We start from the raw sequence: 18,976 nt of genomic DNA on the forward strand, positions 1-18,976 counted from the left end.
ACCTACGCAAACCTACGAACGAACGGAACACAGTAGGCTTAAGCTCTAGACATCAGTACGCAACTGACGTCATCACAGTTGTTGCCCGGGAAACCTGCTTAAATGATAACACTCCAGTGAATGTACACTTTCCGCTGTTTAATGTAGTGTGTATGTGTTACGGAGGAACAGGGAGGAGGGGGCCGAGGAGGTACGAAAAAAAAAAAAGGGCGGGGTTGGCGCAGTGTGGTGCTTGAAAGCGCAGGTAGCGGTACTGCAGACGTCATAACCACAGTGGCGAAGGCTGAGTCTTCTCACCTTGATCGATCATCGCCGGCTACAACTACCAGTGTAGTCAGGTGGCTTCTACTTGCACTGGAGAAGAGTCGGGAACAAGGAAAAAAAGAGGAAGGTGGAATAATGTGCTAGTGAAGGGGGGAGAGGAGTGAAAGAACTTTTACCTTCGTATCCCTATGGCAGATACAACCCCGCAGGCCTTAGGCTACCGTAGGTGGGCACACTTAATATCTCCCTCTGCCTGGGTTGCCCCCCACAAACACAGTAGCAACAGCGGCGGCTACTGGTGTTCACACACTGTACAGAGAAAGACAGTATATACCACACACAACGCCTCAAACACACCAACGCAACTAACCTCCTCGCTGGCCGCCGGCGTGCGCACTCCCCCCTCCTCCCTCACCCAGTTACCACCGCCGTCGCCGCTTCAACCACATCTCCACATATTTAAGCCATATTTATGCAACCCACCACACACAACTTGCAAATTTCTAATCCTCTGCGACACCCTGACGCCTACCAGCACCTACAAATATCCGGCACTTCAACTTCCCTGCAGAACTGCCATTTTCCAAATACACTAATACCAAACCGGCAACTCCAAAAGCAGTGAAGTCTATGTGCGTGAGGCTTTAAAAGCTATTAATAAACTTTCATCCCTTGGTAAGTAAATTGTGTATGAATAACAAGTGGCCATGGGTTCCCTAAACAAGGACAAAGGCCTCCCACACCCTTACTAAGGAGGGAACAAAATCCTGACGAAACATACGGGAACGAAGCGCTATTTGACAGCTGCTCGTGACGTCACAGTAGACTCATCAAATGCATGACGTCATTGTGCTTCCTTAAGGCTAGTTTTGCAAGTCATTGGTTAAAATAAGCAAAATGTTGAGAATGACGGTGTATTAACACCTACAGGTTTAGCTCTTCCCCATGATAATGAATTTTCTGAAATTCGTCTAAAAAAATACCACTTATTCAATTGATAATACAACAAAGGGGGGGGGGGGGTTCAAACCAACCTTTTAATTACAAACCATTAAAAATTGTGCTTCATCGTGATCTAATTAAATTCGTTAATCCGATAACATCCTGAATAATCAGGCCCTAGTCTATCGGGAGGCCTGGTCTAGGACCGGGCTGCGGGGGCGTTGACCCCTGGAACGACCTCCAGGTAGTGCAAAAAAGTATGGTGGCATGGGTCACGTAGAACTACCTGGCCAATAATGCTTAAATGCAGGAAACAAACGAATGAAGACAGATGGACAGAGACTACATTTCGCGCATCGAGGTGCCGAGTTTCCGTCTGTTCTTGATTCATTTTTTGTATCTATTTCGCCCTAAAGGTCGTCACCTTTCGCTGCGGCTCTACCAGTTTCCATCTCGCGCTCAAACATGGCCAGTCTTCACTGCAAATCCCTTCCCACATGCCTCAGGCCTCTCTTATTTGTTGTTGTACGCTACTGCAACAGGTGACTTAAGTGTTTATCGCTCCCAGAATCAGTGCTTTACAACAGAAAAAACAAAAACACTTTGCCTATCTGGCTTTCAGTCCAGTTAGTATGGATGACAGAAATCATTTGTTGACTGGTTCAAGCATAATTTTATTCTTGAAGTCATCTTTTATCTACACTGCAAGAACCTCGCATTCAAGCTACTGACCCTTGATGCACCTTTAATTCCTCATTGTGTCCTTGTGCTCCCTTGATGTGTTTCCCCAAACGTCCGACATGGAGTTTGTTGCAACTCGCATGAAAGGATATAGATGTCAGAGCTAGTTTCTTTAAAACCAAATAATGGAGGAAAGTTGCAGCAGGCCTACTAGCCCATACTAGGCAGGTCCTCTTCCAAACCAACTATTCCCAACAATCTATTTGTTTAACCATTTCCCCACAGCTATCCAAGAATTTGCTTAAATACCTCAAGTCTTAATCAAACCTAGCCCTTCTCTGTCATACATTTGTCAAATCTCTTTTTGAAGTTCACCAAGGTTTTAGTATATTTTCTTAGTAACTAAGTTTATGGTGCTGGATAGAATGTGGGCCCTTGCTGTCTTCCTTCTAAGACTAATACAACTACACACACGTTTTTCTTTCTTTCTGCCTCCATGGATAAAATGTCTCCACAGATGCCTTGATCAATGCACACCTTTTTCCATCAATTCTATGGTTCACCGTATCTCTTAGAACCATCTGCCGACAAGTCCAGTCCCAAATACATGAACATGTTTACATCCTCCATACTCTCTCCCTTCAGTGTGATACCCCAATCTCTCAATGCCTATATTTTTTAATACGTACTCTAATCACCTTGCCCTTTCTAACAGTCACTTTTAATTTTCTTTTTTGAATACCATTTCAAATTCACAAACAGGAGAGTCCTGCTTATACAGCAGGTTAGGTTCTGGGCTAATGCTGTAAAGTGAAACAGCCTTTTTCCACTTTCAGATGCATATAAAAGCCTGAAAACATTTACACTATCATATATTAAATGAACAATAGCCAGGCCTAAAAAATGCATATATAGTACATACATTACTTACTTTAAAATATTTTCGTCTGTAGCTAACAGGGAATGGTGAATATATTTATTGTAGTAAGTCTGAATAAATGAAGAATGGGTATAGGAAATATAAACATATGCAGTATAATGTGATCCTTTATTGACTATGTTTCGCCCACACAATGGGCTTTTTAAAGTCACAAGCAGAACTACCTGGGGTGGAAGGAATGCGAGTATTTATAGTCAGGTTCAGAATGCTGAGGTCAGGTGGAGAATGCTGCATCTGATGATGTACCGAGTGGGGTTACAGAGTCTAAAATCTTGGGTAGCTTGGAAAGGAGATTGGATAAGTTTGTGAGCAGACCTTCTACAGTGTTCTTATGTGGGATAGCGATGAAGAAGTTTCTTGGCAAGTGGTTCAGCTATGTTATAGAAGCCACTATTCTGGTTGAAGTTGTCGGATATAGAAATAAGTGATGATTCCAGGATTCTTCGGTATTGAGTGTTGTCTTCTGTGGCGATAAGTCTTGAGTTTCTGTAGTTTATCAAGTGGTTGTGTGAATTACGGTGTTGTACGCAGGCATTCCTAGTGTCGTCAGACCTGCTTGCGTATTGGTGTTCTGAAATACGTGTTTGGAGGTCCCTTGATGTTTCGCCCACGTATAACTTGTTGCAGTCATTACAAGGGATTATGTATACCCCTGCAGAGGGTGGAAGCTTGTCCTGTCTATCACTGGTAATGCCCTTGATGGTCGTGGTTGTGGAGGTAGATACTTGAAATGAGGTATTGGAAAAGATGTTGGAGGTAGATACTTGAAATGAGGTATTGGAAAAGATGTTGGAAACGTTTCCAACATCTTTTCCAATACCTCATTTCAAGTATCTACCTCCACAACCACGACCATCAAGGACATTACCAGTGATAGACAGGACAAGCTTCCACCCTCTGCAGGGGTATACATAATCCCTTGTAATGACTGCAACAAGTTATACGTGGGCGAAACATCAAGGGACCTCCAAACACGTATTTCAGAACACCAATACGCAAGCAGGTCTGACGACACTAGGAATGCCTGCGTACAACACCATAATTCACACAACCACTTGATAAACTACAGAAACTCAAGACTTATCGCCACAGAAGACAACACTCAATACCAAAGAATCCTGGAATCATCACTTATTTCTATATCCGACAACTTCAACCAGAATAGTGGCTTCTATAACATAGCTGAACCACTTGCCAAGAAACTTCTTCATCGCTATCCCACATAAGAACACTGTAGAAGGTCTGCTCACAAACTTATCCAATCTCCTTTCCAAGCTACCCAAAATTTTAGACTCTAACCCCACTCGGTACATCATCAGATGCAGCATTCTCCACCTGACCTCAGCATTCTGAACCTGACTATAAATACTCGCGTTCCTTCCACCCCAGGTAGTTCTGCTTGTGACTTGAAAAAGCCCACTGTGTGGGCGAAACGTAGTCAATAAAGGATCACATTATACTGCATATGTGTTTATATTTCCATTGTGTCAGTATTTTATACCATTTATTTCCATCCAAGAATGGGTATAACTGAATACTGCTGCATTAGTGAAACGAAGTAAAACAGGGCCCTCCTGTACCAGCCTTTAAAACTTCTCTTTTAGAATCTCCCATAAGAACTGCCATTGGCAAAAGGTAACAGTGACAACTCCCACTCCGTACCAGACTGACAATCTTTCAATGTCTCGCCTCTCCCCAATACTCTGTTCACTTCTCTTGTTCCATTGCCTATTGTCTGCTTGCTTGACATGACCCCATAAACTAAAACTAAAAAGGTTTCAGGAAAGAATGAGCACAATTTTTTTTATCAACATCTGTATTAAACAAGACTTGGGCAATGATTAAGAGATACCACACGGCTAATGTTTTTTATACTCTTCAATGCAAAATTTTCTATTATCCAGGTTTTTCAGGTTTTGTAGCACCTTCAGGTACATAATCTGTGAGAATTAGTTGGGGGGTGGGGTTCAACTTGCCTAGAATTTCAAATACAGTGCTACTGTATATCAAAATATGAAGACAAGTGACAAGGACCAGATCCTCTTAACTGCTCTACGAACATTTGCTTTCACTTGGCAATCCACTTAATCCATCTCAGCATAAAATATAAATATGAATGGTACTGAATTACCTTTACAATGTTTGCCCAGTCAACAACCAACTGGTATTACAGTGGTACCCCAGTTTTCGTCCTTAATCCATTCCAGAAGGTTGGTTGAAATCCGAAATGGAAAAAAATGAAGTAATATTTTCCACAAGAAATAACGGAAATCCAATTAATCCATTAGACACCCAAAAATATTAAAAAAAAAAAAAAAAACATTTTATAGAGAATAACTACAATTTTACATACAGAAAACAATGAGAAATATTAAGCACTAATTTTATTGGATAAATGAACATTTAAATCACTATTACATACCTTTATTGAAGACTCTTGTTGGCGTATGGAAGGCAGCGAGGAGGGGAAAGAGAGAGGAGAGGTTGTTTGGAAGGCAAATCTCCCTCCATAAGGACTTCAAGTATCAAAGCCCTATCCAGGGTTACTTCCCTTATCTGTCTTTTGCTGGCACTAGGACCAGCTTGAGTCAATGCACTCCTGCTGCACAAAAAATAAATCTGTCCAGAGGCCTGTTACCTGGAGGTTATTCCGGGGATCAACGCCCCCGCGGCCCGGTCCATGACCAGGCCTCCCGATGGATCAGGGCCTGGTCAACTAGGCTGTTACTGCTGGGCGCACGCAGTCCAACGTACGAGCCACAGCCCGGCTGATCCGGCACTGACTTTAGGTATCTGTCCAGCTCTCTCTTGAAGGCAGCCAGGGGTTTATTGGCAATTCCCCTAATGCTTGATGGGAGGCTGTTAAACAGTTTTGGGCCCCAGACACTTATGGTGTTTTCCCTTAGTGTACCAATGGCGCCCCTACTTTTTATTGGGGGCATTTTGCATCGCCTGCCCAGTCTTTTACTTTCGTAGGGAGTGATTTCTGTGTGCAGATTTGGGACCATTCCTTCCAAGATTTTCCAAGTGTAGATTATGATATATCTCTCCCTCCTGCGTTCCAACGAGTACAAGTCAAGTGCTTCCAAGCGTTCCCAGTAGTTAAGGTGCTTGACAGAACTTATACGTGCAGTAAAGGATCTCTGTACACTCTCTAGATCTGCGATTTCACCTGCTTTGAATGGTTCTGGCATCTCTAAAATTTCCCTGAAACGGGACAAGACATTGTCATTGAACATGTTGCAGACACGGCTTGCAACAGTTTTGCTTGGGTGATAATTCTCCGCTAACTGTTTTTCGTTGATCCACGCCAACAACAACTTATCCACATCTTCGATTGTTTGTGAACTCTGTTTTATTAGCATATTTACCCCTTTTGCAACATCAGCTTCCTTGATTTTTACTTTCTTCGCCAGTATGGAACGGATTGTTGATTTGGACTTCCCATATATCCTGGCGAGCTCAGCCACACGTACACCACTTTCATATTTTGATACCAGCGCTCTTGAATTCTATCATATTTCTCACTTTCTTTACTTTGGTCCCATGGTGGCTTATTTCGCAGTCACACTCGATAAACAAGCACCATCAACATTGGATGAACGCGCAGAGTATTGTTCACTCGACAAGTGACAAAGGCAGACTGAATCAGGCGGCGCCGTCCCAGGCAGGTGGACGCATCTGATATGGACAATTTCTGAGTCGATGTACGAAACCCGGAGTACAAATTCGCCAAAAATAGTGGCCGAAATCCAAATTGTACAACATTCGGACCGGACAAAAATCGGAGTTTTACTGTGATTGTTGGCTGGACAAACACTGTAAAGATAATGCAGTACCATTCATTAACAACTGGGACCACTTCTATGGCAGAAATGACACGTATGCCAGGGATAAGGTTCATTTATCCAGGGCAGGTGCAGGTATTCTCGGTAGTTCAGTCGAGAGTATTATTAGGGCTTTAAACTACGATTAGTTAGAGGTATGGGTTTAAGGAAGGGAAAATAATGTGTGGAAATATTGATTTAGGCTTTGATACAATCATGAATCTTATGAATAACAGTCATCAAGTAACACTGGGTAATGATGAAAACAAACCGAGGAAAAGTAAAGCTGAAGAGAAAAAAGGTACAGAAGAAAAAACTAATATATTTTATACTAATACTCGAAACAACAGGAATAAAATAAATTAATTATACACGTACGTATTTGGTAGTGTGAAACACGGTATAATTTAATAGATGTATTAGTCACAGAATCTGCTCAGGTAGACGTTCTAGAAAGTTAACCCTTTGAGGGTTTTCGTCGTACTAGTACGTCTTACGCGTAGGGGTTTTTGACGTACTAGTACTCAAATTCTAGCGGCCTCAAATCTAGTGGGAGAAAGCTGGTAAGCCTTCATATGAAAGAATGGGTCTATGTGGTCAGTGTGCACAGTCTAAAAAAAATCCTGCAGCACACAGTGCATAATGAGAAAAAAATAACTTTGACCATTTTTTTTTAATAAATCAGCGACTTTGCAGTGTATTTTCGTATGGTATTTATTGTTGTATTCTAGTTTTCTTGGTCTCATTTTATAGAATGGAAGACATATTACAGAAATTGAGATGATTTTGACTGGTTTTACAATGAAAGGTGCCTTGAAATTGAGCTCAAAGTAGCAGAAATGTTCGATTTTTACCAAACTTCAAAAGTAAACAAATCGTGCCAATCGTGCAATACACGTCAACTGGTGAGTCTAATATTCTTTTACAAGTGCACCAATAATATTTATACCATTTTTTACACTAATGCAGTAGTCTGCATAACAGTAAATCTTATATTTTTTGTGAAAATAAAAATTCAAAGTGGAAAGCAAAAGAATATAAGAGGGGCCTTGAGACATGACTAATGACTAGAGGAAATGTCATTTTAGTGCCAGGAATGTCTATCTTGTTTATTCTGGACCCTATTCGGAAATTGGCATCTTTTGAAATTTGTGTGAAATTGGCAAAATTGCTAAATTCTGACCACTGTACTGGATAGTTGAATTTATAAATGGGTGGTTTCTTGCACCCATTCGATAGAAAAAATGGAGTTCTAGGGAAATATTCATGTTTTTTGTCGACTAGTACAGTGAAATAGGCCGAAAATGGGGCTCAAAGTGGGCAAAATCGCCGATGCGTAAACATCGCAGAGACCGCTAACTTTGCGAGAGCATAATTCTGTAAGTTTTCTATCAAATTTCAAACTTTTGGTGTCTTTATGATCGGGAAAAGATTCTCTATCTTTTCATAAGAGAAAATAATTTTTTTTTTTTTTTTAAATTTGGCCGACCCTGAGAACGAGTTTCGGAGAGGGCCTGTCGACCCTCAAAGGGTTAAGAAAAAAAAAAACTAATTTTAGGTGTAATATACAGACCTCCAGGTTTAGAAAGTAATAGAGGGAGACTTTGGGATAAAATTGTTAGGGCTTCTAGACATGATAATTTAATAATAGTAGATATTAACTTTAGTCAAACTGACTGGTCTTCTTTGACTGGTAATATGGAGTCCTGTGACGTCCTGGTTAGCATAGGCACCACTGTAACCACAAGTGCAAGTTTTTACAGACGAATCTCCTGCTAGAGTGGTCGTGGCGAACTCTAGCTCAAGTCCCCTCACTGCCGTCAACATGACTCACGAAATCGTAATGACACGATTGCAAACAAACCATACCACGGGCGGGATTTGAACCCGCGGTCAGAGAATCTCAAAACTCCAGACCGTCGCGTTAGCCACGTAGAGGTGTAGAAATACACCTAGTTGGACGAATCTTATTGTGGCTAGCTGGTCCAGTGGCTAATGCGACGGTCTGGAGTTTTGAGACTGACCGCGGGTTGAAATCCCACCCGTGGTATGGTTTGTTTGCAATCGTGTCATTACGATTTCGTGAGTCATGTTGACGGCAGTGAGGGGACTTGAGCTAGAGTTCGCCACGACCACTCTAGCAGGAGATTCGTCTGTAAAAACTTGCATTTGTGGTCACAGTGGTGCCTATGCTAACCTTCCTATGGTGTAGAAATATACCTAGTTGGACGAATCTTATTGTGGCTAGCTGGTCCAGTGGCTAACGCGACGGTCTGGAGTTTTAAGACTCTCTGACCACGGGTTCAAATCCCACCCGTGGTGTATGACATGTTATGGTAACTTAATACTGTGTTGAGAACTTTTCAGTAGTGCTTTTCTATGTTAGTGGATTGGGCCTCCACTAATCCTTGAGCAGACTGGTAAGTTTTTTATTATTAATTATACATATTTATCTAAGATACACAAGTAACCAACACATAGGAGAGAGGAGCTTACGGTGATGTTTCAGTCCGACTTGGACAATTTACAAAGACAGACCAAAACATAGTCATAAGCTCCTCTCTATGTGTAGGTTATTTGTGTAATGTTCCAGCCACAGTATTGTACCTTTTTGTTATTTATTTAAGATCTCTGAAAGGAGTCAAATTTTTTGTATCAGACTCCCTCTAGTGGCTCTCATTTAGATGTACGGTAGTCAGAGCCCCAAAATTGCAGAATTTCATATCACTAAAATTTGATTATCCATGAGCAACCAGCTAATAGAATTAACCGTTCTCAGTTTTTCCCCAAAGTGCCCATTTTTGAAGGGGACTTGGTGCATGTCTTGTACTTTGCACACTAGGTATAAGAAGGGAAATGTTGCTGTCTGAAAGTTTAGATTGATATCTGTGCAATTCTGGCATGACAGCTATTAAATGAAATGATGACTGGGTATTCCTTTATTTTTTATGGTGAATCACTACCTTGGTGCAAGATAGCTGGTGTATTCATACATTTAGTTCAAAATATACTCAATGGCATTCCACATTTAAATCTCTCTTCTGACTAGTCATTCTTATGAATGGCAATATTAACCAGATTAAAACATTATAGTGTATAAAAAGATGTGTCCTCTTGAAACAAATTACGGTGAAACCTCGACTTACGAGTGTCCCAACATAAGAGACGAGCCGTCACTAGGTCGATTTTTTTCTGAGTTACAAGCCAACATCCGAGTTACAAGCAAGCTTCCCCCACGCCCCCCTCAACCCACAACCTGCACACCTCGGATTTATCTAGAATTTCATGCCTTAATTCCAAGGACATTGTCTTTCTCTTCTTAGCACTGTCCTTTGTACTTACTTTCTTAGGACCCATGGTTAGCAAAGAGAAGTTTGGCAAAATACGTAACTGCACAAAATGCAAGCAAAAGACGAGAGAAATGCTTCCACGACAAGGTAAACAGTGCACTGAGTTGGCAGCGTTCTGAACCTCCTAGTTATTATAATTATAATACATGTATTATTATTATTATTAATTTAGGGAACTGGAGCACAGATCCAATTCCCTAGATCGAGCTCCTCACCAGCATCAAGGTTCCTTGACGCTGGTGAGGGGCTCTTGATCTAAGGAATTGAATCTATGCTCCAGTTCCCTAAATTAATAATATTATAATTAATAATAATGAGCGAGCTTCAGAACGCCACTACTAGTTGGCGCAGCAAACGCCACATCAGCTGAGCTGTGCACAGGTTTACATCGCCGTGCAAGCATTTCTCATGTTCTACTTGTGTTTTGTACAGTTATTTTGCCAAATTTCTTTTTCTAACCATAGATCCTAAGAAAGTAAGTGCAAAGGACAGTGCTGAGAAGAAAAAGAGAATGATGTCCATGGAATTAAAGCAGGAAATCATAGATAAACAAGCGAGGTGTGCAGGTTGTGGGTTGAGGGAGAAGCATCTCTGCTCCAAGGTGTGTACATACACTTCATATAACCACTATTTATTTACATTCTCTATTATGTTTTATGTTTTTAACAATATTTCTTATTTATAAATACATTGTTTCAGTGTTTTCCTCATGAAACCAGTGATCTACTGCAGTTAGCCTCACAAACACTCCATTTTCTCTTATGATAAGAGCATGGGAAGATATGATCAGAGTGGGAGCGGGAATGGCCGCCACCACTAGTCACATGACATTTTATTCATTCTAAAGTATATATCACGTTTCTATGTTATTTATACTGTTTATTATGTCATATTAGATGAATTGTGATAGATAAATAAGCCTCAAAGTTGATATTAGCATCATATTGAAGTATTTTGTCCTGCCTCCCAGGAACAGGAATTCCGCTGGAACAAATTAATGGCACTTCAATTAATTTAAACGAGGAAAATTTATTTGATATATGAGCAAATTGAGTTACGAGCTAGGTCACGGAACGGATTAAACTCGTAAGTTGAGGTTCCACTGTATTACATTTATTCTGAAAGTGCTAAACCAATATTGTTAGAACATGAGCAATTAGGTTCAATCCAAGGAAGGGGACAAGTACAATTTCTTGGATCTAGAGCCCTTCACTCTGACATCAAAAAACCTCCCTTGAAGAGTAGGAAACAAAATCAGCTAAAATCTGAATGAAATTTATCATGTAAACATAATTTTACCTTGTAACATTAACAGATTCAAAATTTGAAGAATGTCTAAGGCACCTAACTTTACCGCCCTGAATTTGGGGATAACTAAATACAGTGGACCCCCGAATTTTGTGAGTCCCAAGTTTCGTGAATTTCAAGTATTGGCAACCATTTTTGTCAAAATACAGAGGACCCCTGCCTTACGAATGCATCACTTTACGTTAAATCTGCCAAACGAAGCATTTGAACACAAAAATTTTGCCTCGCCTCACGATAAAAAACTCGCCTTACATGATTCGTCCGGGACGTGTCCCACATGAGGCCTCAGCACCAGTGTTTACAAGCCAGCCAGTGCAGTCGCATCCACGCATACATTCGGTACATTTCACCTTATCCCAGCATTTTTTGTGCTTGTAACTGCAAAATAAGTCACCATGGGCCCCAAGAAAGCTTCTAATGCCAACCCTGTGGTAAAAAGGGTGAGAATTAGTATGAAAATTAAGAAAGATTTTGAAGGGTTTGGGGCTAACCCTGAGAAGCCTATGCCAGTTGTGGAATCCATTGTGCCTACTTCAAAGATTAAGGAAATGTGTGCAAAGTGGGTTGAAGTGCAAACATTTATGGATGAAAATCACCCTAACACAGCTATTGCAAGCCGTGTTGGTGACTATTACAATGACAATGTTGTGGCCCATTTTAGGCAAATCTTAAAGGAACGGGAGGTACAGAGCTCTATGGACAGATTTGTTGTGCGACAGAGGTCCAGCGACTCTCAAGCTGGTCCTAGTGGCATTAAAAGAAGGGAAGTAACCCTGGAAAAGGACTTGCTACCTCAAGTCCTAATGGAAGGGGATTCCCCTTCTAAACAATAACTTCCACACACTCTCCTCCTCCCATCCCATCAATCATCACCAGATCTTCAATAAAGGTAAGTGTCATGTATTCTATTCTTAGTAGAGTAGTAACTGTGCATGTCTTCTTCAGTTTGTGTGTATTAAAATTAATATTTCATGTGGTAAATTTTTTTTTTTCATACTTTGGGGTGTCTTGCACGGATTAATTTGATTTCCATTATTTTTTATGGGGAAAATTAATTCGCCTTACGATAACTTCGGCATATGACGAGCTCTCAGGAACGGATTAATATCGTAAGGCAGGGGTCCAATGTACAGTTTCAAGTTTCACGATTTGCCTCAAAATTCGGCAGTCGTACGGAACGCGTCCAAGCGGCCTCCCAGCGGCTGCGCACACACACAGGCTCCCACACACCATTCAGTGTGTGGCATTGTTTCTGGGTGAGTGACCATCACCACACACATTCATAGGATACATTTCTTAATAATGCATTCTTTTTTGTGCTTGCAACTGCTAAATAAGTCACCATGAGCCCAAAGAAGGCTTCTAGTGCCAGCCCTTTGGTAAAGGTGAGAAACACTATAGAATTAAAGAAAAAGTTTGTAGAAAAATACAAAAGTGGTGGTGGTAGAGGGTGGTAATGATAGTGGTAGAGGGTGGCAGCAGTTGTGATGGTGGTAGAGGGTGGTTTCAATAGTGGTAGAGGATGGTAGTGATGGTGGTAGAGGGTAAGCTGCAAGACCTCTCTGGACAGGTTTTTTGTGACAGGGGTCCAGTGACTCAAGCTGGTTCTAGTGCCATTAAAAAACAAAGAGGGGATGTAACCCCAGATAAGGACTTGGTACCTAAAGTCTTTATGGAAAGGGATTCCCCTTCCAAGCAATAGTGTAACTTCTCCATCCTCTCCCTTCCTTCCATCTTCCATACACCAACAAGAGTCTTCATTAAAGGTTAGTGTGATGTTGTTTTAAACTTGATTTCTCATTCTTTTCTGTATGCAAATTTATATTTAATCTATAAAAAAAATTTGTTAATACTTTTGAGTGTCTGGAATGGATAAATTGGATTTACATTATTTCTTATGGGGAAAATGGTTTCGAAATTCATGAATTTTGACTTTTGGCAGACTTTGGAAAGGATTAATCACGAAATTCAGGGGTCCACTGTATGCATACCCCTGCCCTTCAAGGGTGCCTTGATGCTGGTGAAGGGCTACCCTGTCCTTTCTTAGATGAACCCTAATTACCTTCCTCCCTTCCCTAGGCACTGTATGGCCCACAACAATTTTCCCCACAAGTATTATTACAATGCTGTATATAAATGTAAAATAGTAAAGCGCTGGAACTGATAGGGTCAAGACAGAAATGTTAAAAAGAGGTGACGATGTAGTTTGGGAGTGGTTGGTGCTTTTATCTGATAAATGTTTAAAATGGGAAGGTACCTAGGGATTGGCAAACAGCATGCACAGTTCCTTTGTATAAAGGCAAAGGGGGCAAAAGAGTAAGAATTATAGGGAAATAAGCCTGTTGAGTATACCTGCAAAGGTGTATGTAGTTACTGAAAGAATTAAGGATAAGACAGAGAGCAGGATTGCAGATGAACAAGGAGGCTTTAAGAAGGGTAGGGGATATGCAGACTGTGTTTACATTGAAGCATACAAGTGAACAGTATTTAGATAATGGTAATTTTTTTTATTATTATTTATGAATTTGGAAAAGGCATATGATAGGGTGGATAGGGAAGCAATGTGGCAGATTTTGCAAGTGTATGGAATAGGTGGTAAGTTAGTGAAATAAGTTAAAAATTTTTTACAAGGATAGCAAGGCTCAGGTTAGGGTATGTACAAGAGAGGGAGATTGTTTTCCAATAAAATAGAACTTAGATAGGGATGCGTGATGTCACCATGGATGTTAACATATTTATAGATAGGGGTTGTAAGAAGTGAATTCAAGGTGTTGGGGGAGGGAGAAGTGTGGAACTGAAAAATAAAGAATCTAACAAAGTGGGAGTTGTCTCAGTTACTTTTTGATGACACTCTGCTTTTGGGCAATTCTGAAGAGAAGTTGCAAAGGTTGGTGGACGAATTTGGGAGAGTATGTAAAAGAAGGAAATTAAGTTAATAGTGCAGAGAGAATGGTGATGAGGGTAACAAAACATTTAGGTAATGAAAGATTGGAGGGAGTATGGAGGAAGTGAATGTTCTGATATTTGGCAGTGGACTTGTTGGCAGATGGGTCTATGAAAGATGAGGTAAACCACAGAATTATCGAGAAAAAAAAAAAGGCAGTGCATCAAGACATCTTTGGAGATGGAACGTTATCCACAAACAAAATGGGAAATGTACAAGAATATAGTGGTACTGACACTCTTATATGGATGTGAAGCATGGGTTGTGAATGTTGCAGCAAGGAGGAGGCTGGAGGCAGTGGGGATGTCATGTCTGAGAGCAATGTGTGGTGTGAATGTTATGCAAAGAATTCATAGCATGGAGATTAAGTGCGGGGTTACTAAAAGTATTAGCCCGAGGGCTGAAGAAAGGTTGTTGAGGTGGTTCAGACATTTAAAGAGGATAAGGCAAAATAGCATGACTTGGAGGGTGTATAAATCAGTAGGAGGGAAGGTGGGGTAGGTGTCATCCTGGGAAAGGTTGAAGGGAGTAAAAGAAGTTTTGTGTGTGAGGGACTTAAGACACTCAGCAAGCATGTGTAAACATGTTGGATAGTAGAGGCTAGTGGTTTTTATGACTTGACATGCTGTTGGAGTGTGAGCAAGGTAACATTTATAAAGGGATTCAAGGAAACCAGTTAGGTGGAATTTAGTCTTGGAGGTGGGAAGTACAGTGACTGCACTCTTGAAGAGCCCTCTAAAACAGTTCACCAGAAACAGGGAATTTATTAATTGATGCAATTATTTAATAGCCACATCTCTAGTAACTAATGTAATTTTTTCCTCGGGATCTCAAAAATAATCAGTTACTGGGATTTCATTTATATATCTTTTCATAAGAAAACCAATATGAATTCATTTTTAAAAATTAAGCACACTGCTTTCTTTTTGTAAGTAAGTTGCAAACAGTTTAGGTGGACCATCGATCTTCTTAATTATTGTTCTATACACTTGAAAGGAAGCTTTAGAATTTCACCTGAATGTGTCTTGCATCTGTAATTTCATATTTTCTCAGCTCTTCTTATTTTACCTACACCCTAAAGGAAGAATACTAGAGCAGCAATTAGGTATGTGGATACGTGCATTCTGAAAATATATGTACGGTATTCGAAATATTGCACATTTGTGGTTATCTAGCAGACTGTCAACATTTGGTAAATATTAACTTCAGGGGCTCAGGCAAAAGTTTAATGAATAAATTTAAACTTGGAAAGTGTCTAATACTGACCGTTTACAATAATAATAATAATAATAAAATAATAAAATAATAATAATAAAATAATAATAATAAAATAATAATAAAATAATAATAATAAAATAATAATAAAATAATAAAATAATAATAAAATAATAATAAAATAATAAAATAATAATAATAAAATAATAATTTTATTTACAAGTACATACATGGTATATAGGCCTAGATGACATCAATGACATACTACTATATAGAAAGCCACTTGTCATGCAGAGCATTTTGGGCAAATTAGGTCAGTTTTTTGTTCCAAGATGCGACTTACACCAGTCGACTAACACCCAGGTACACATTTTACTGATGGGTTAACATAGACAACCGGTGTAAAGAAACACGTCTGATGCTTCCACCCCTTCGCTGGGAATCAAACCCAGACCCTCACCATGTGAAGCGAGAGCTTTAGCCACCAGGCTACGGGGCACTGTAATGGAAGTGGCTTTAATTTGTGCAAACTGCCAAAAACACATTTTGGGTATGTTTTGAGAATAAATATTTAGAAAAACACTTAAATACTGCAGCCAGCCTAGCCCAACATGATACAACGAAATCCAACCTAACCGAGAAAACAAAACCTATTAGTAATATCTCATCAATAACGTGATACTAACCTAGCAAGTATTCATTAAGACATTCATAATCATCAATGTGTAGTTCAAACATGTTCATCTTGCCTACTAAAGTTGTAAATTTTTTGTAAAATATTAATTTACATGCATTAGTCCATGGAGACTTTGCTCTGAGTGTTTAGTAAGTTTATTCAGGTACAGGTACACAAATACAGTTACATAAATTGTCTTACACAGCATGTGTAAGTTACCAAGGATAACCCCAAAAAAAAGTCAAAATGACTTTTCCTTTGGGGTCCTTTTAAGAATTAAGTAAGATATTACCAGTTAAAAAATGCTAAGTAACAACTATGTGAAAAGCAGTAACAATACAAGGAGATATACTAGGAATAAGGTAAACTGAGTTAATTTACATTAACATTTAAAGAGAATCAGATCACAGTAATGGGTACATGTTAGCTATACAAGAAATTACTCTCCTCCCTTTCTGTTGCTTCATTCATTAATTACCTTTTAGACTCTCTTCTTGAATTGGCTCATGCTAGGATAGGCTTCGACATGTGAAGGCAGTCCATTCCACTCCTTTATTGCTGTACAATAAAAGGTGTTTGAAGCCTGACCACCTACTATGGGCACTACAAAGTTGTGTTCCTTTGTCCTAGTACTGTGCTTGTTTTGCTTCCCAGCCTTGACAAACTTTGCAGCAAGATATTCTGGACACTGCATGTGAGCAATTTTATAAACGTGACTTAACGTGTTGGAACTGTTCACTTCAGTGGCCAGCGAGATGCATGACTGAATAACCTCTGACTGGTTGACTGGCCGGTCCCTTCAACCATATATTTTACTTAAAAAAAAACAAAAATAAACATCCCCAAAAAAAGTTGTGTTGCTAATATTCGCCAAAATAATAATCTGCATATACAACAATTTTTGCTGGGCTGTGGTTAGATTCCTTGTATTATAGATGTGAAAATAAAGGATTTGTTCAATCAAGACCCTAAACTCAAAATTAGTTTTTTTTTATTGCAGATTATACAATAATTTTCAAAGTTCATAGTAAGTATATTTAGGTACGGATACACAAATACAATTATCATAAATAGTGTAAATTACCCAGGATAACCCAAAAAAAGTCAATGACTTATTTCCACTGGGGTCCTTGTAATATCTTAGTTATTTTAAACTGTTAAGGTTTAAATAATAAGTGACTTAACCAAGTGAAAATCAGTTACAATAATAAGATACATTAGCAATAAAGTAAACCAATTTATTTACACGAACAGTAACAGTCCTGTGTTCTGCTTCAGGTGATCTGACTACCAGATATTAACACTGAGCAGTCTTACAGGTCATAGAAGACTTGCCAGCCACATAAGGCCACCTGCAGGCTCCAGCTGTCATACAAGTTAGTGTAACATTTCGTGGCAGGATATATTTTTGGACGCGGTGCATGATATACCACCTCCACACAACCTTCAATTATACGCCCAAAATTACGCATCCCTAATTCCTTCCTGGGGCAACTACCCACCCGAAAAACAAACTGTGAACCCCACGAAGCACCAAACGTATGAAGGGCTGTATTAAGAGGTTAAATAAGAAGGTAGGAGGCGGATATTAAGACTTACCGTACTCCCGTTGACAGCAGTTTCCAGGCGGGGGCGCTTGCACGGTGGTGGCTGTGGACTGGCAGCCTTCAATTCTGACATTTATCCAGCGATGCACTCACATAAATCGCTCACAAAAGGGCTTGCGAAATGACGTTGTGTGTGCTGTTGCCTATGGACAACCCCCAGTATAAAAAAGACACGAGGTTAGGCAGGTAAATAATAACCCCCGCTAGATAGCTCCACCACGCGCCTCCCTCCTGGCCGTCGACAAAGGGACTACCACGTTAAGTCTTCAGACACACGCCGCTCAACACCCTTCATTGCTCTCGGAAGAACCTAATGTTACTAAAAAAATATCATTAAAGCCATTTTACGGCAATGCATACAGCTCTATGCCTCCAAGGCACTAAGATTCGTATATACGGATGGGGGATATATATTCCATGCGCCGGGAAGTTACCACTCAAGGTAATATACACCTAGAAATTTATTTTTCTAGGTATATAAACCCTGAGAGTTTACTTTAATCACTATTTTAAACATTAAGATATCCCCGGCTGGTGGTATACAGGCTACATGTAGCCTTAATGACTCGTGTGGTCCATACTTTAAATTTAATAAAATAATCGGTTGCCATTCCTCGCCATACCCAAACACTCAGTATTTTTATCCCATGAATAACCATTAAAAAAAATGTCAGGTAAACATAGTAACCTCATGCTTAAACCAAAAAAAAAATGTATAATAACATTATCTATACAATATGATATGTCCAGTATAATCTCTACATAATGTGTACTAACATTATGTACTTAAATGCAATAACAGTAAACAGGTAATATTACGATATGCAAAATAGCCAGTGGAAAAATAAGTGAAATTCCAATAGATTTCATTATTTTTCACATTGGATCCGTGTGTGGAAGATGATGACGGGAGGTGAGGTCAGGTCACAAGTGACTTGACCTGACCTTCCTCACTCTTCCTCACCTCATCTCTCACTCACGGTTTTACCGCTCTTTTTTCGATAATAATAATAATAATAATAATATTATTATGAGCTGTATAAGTTATCATGTACTTGTAGAAATAAATATTATTATTATTATTATTATTATTATTATTATTATTATTATTATTATTATTATTATTATTATTATATTATTATTATTATTATTTCTGCCTGAAATACTCTAGCCAGGCTTCTTTTATTGTCTGTTTAAATATGTCAGCTATTCCTATATCAGT

At 39.5% G+C, this 18,976-nt stretch overlaps 1 protein-coding gene across 6 annotated transcripts in view; it reads right to left on the reverse strand.

Annotated features, from left to right (window-relative positions):
* The window catches only part of Uba1 (ubiquitin-like activating enzyme 1), an 81,713-nt gene extending 63,691 nt beyond the window's left edge, over positions 1-18,022 (reverse strand). For 2 of the 6 annotated variants that reach the window (XM_053783282.2, XM_053783287.2), the window contains exon 1: positions 17,747-18,022. In XM_053783282.2, the coding sequence (XP_053639257.1) occupies positions 17,747-17,827 (81 nt within the window). In that variant the 5' untranslated portion in view covers positions 17,828-18,022. The other 4 variants (XM_053783284.2, XM_053783286.2, XM_053783283.2 and 1 more) reach the window with 3 other exon arrangements.
* Positions 18,023-18,976: the final 954 nt, after the last annotated feature.

This window comes from Cherax quadricarinatus, chromosome 57 (assembly GCF_038502225.1).
Source record: "Cherax quadricarinatus isolate ZL_2023a chromosome 57, ASM3850222v1, whole genome shotgun sequence".
In the NCBI taxonomy this organism is placed as follows: domain Eukaryota; kingdom Metazoa; phylum Arthropoda; class Malacostraca; order Decapoda; family Parastacidae; genus Cherax; species Cherax quadricarinatus.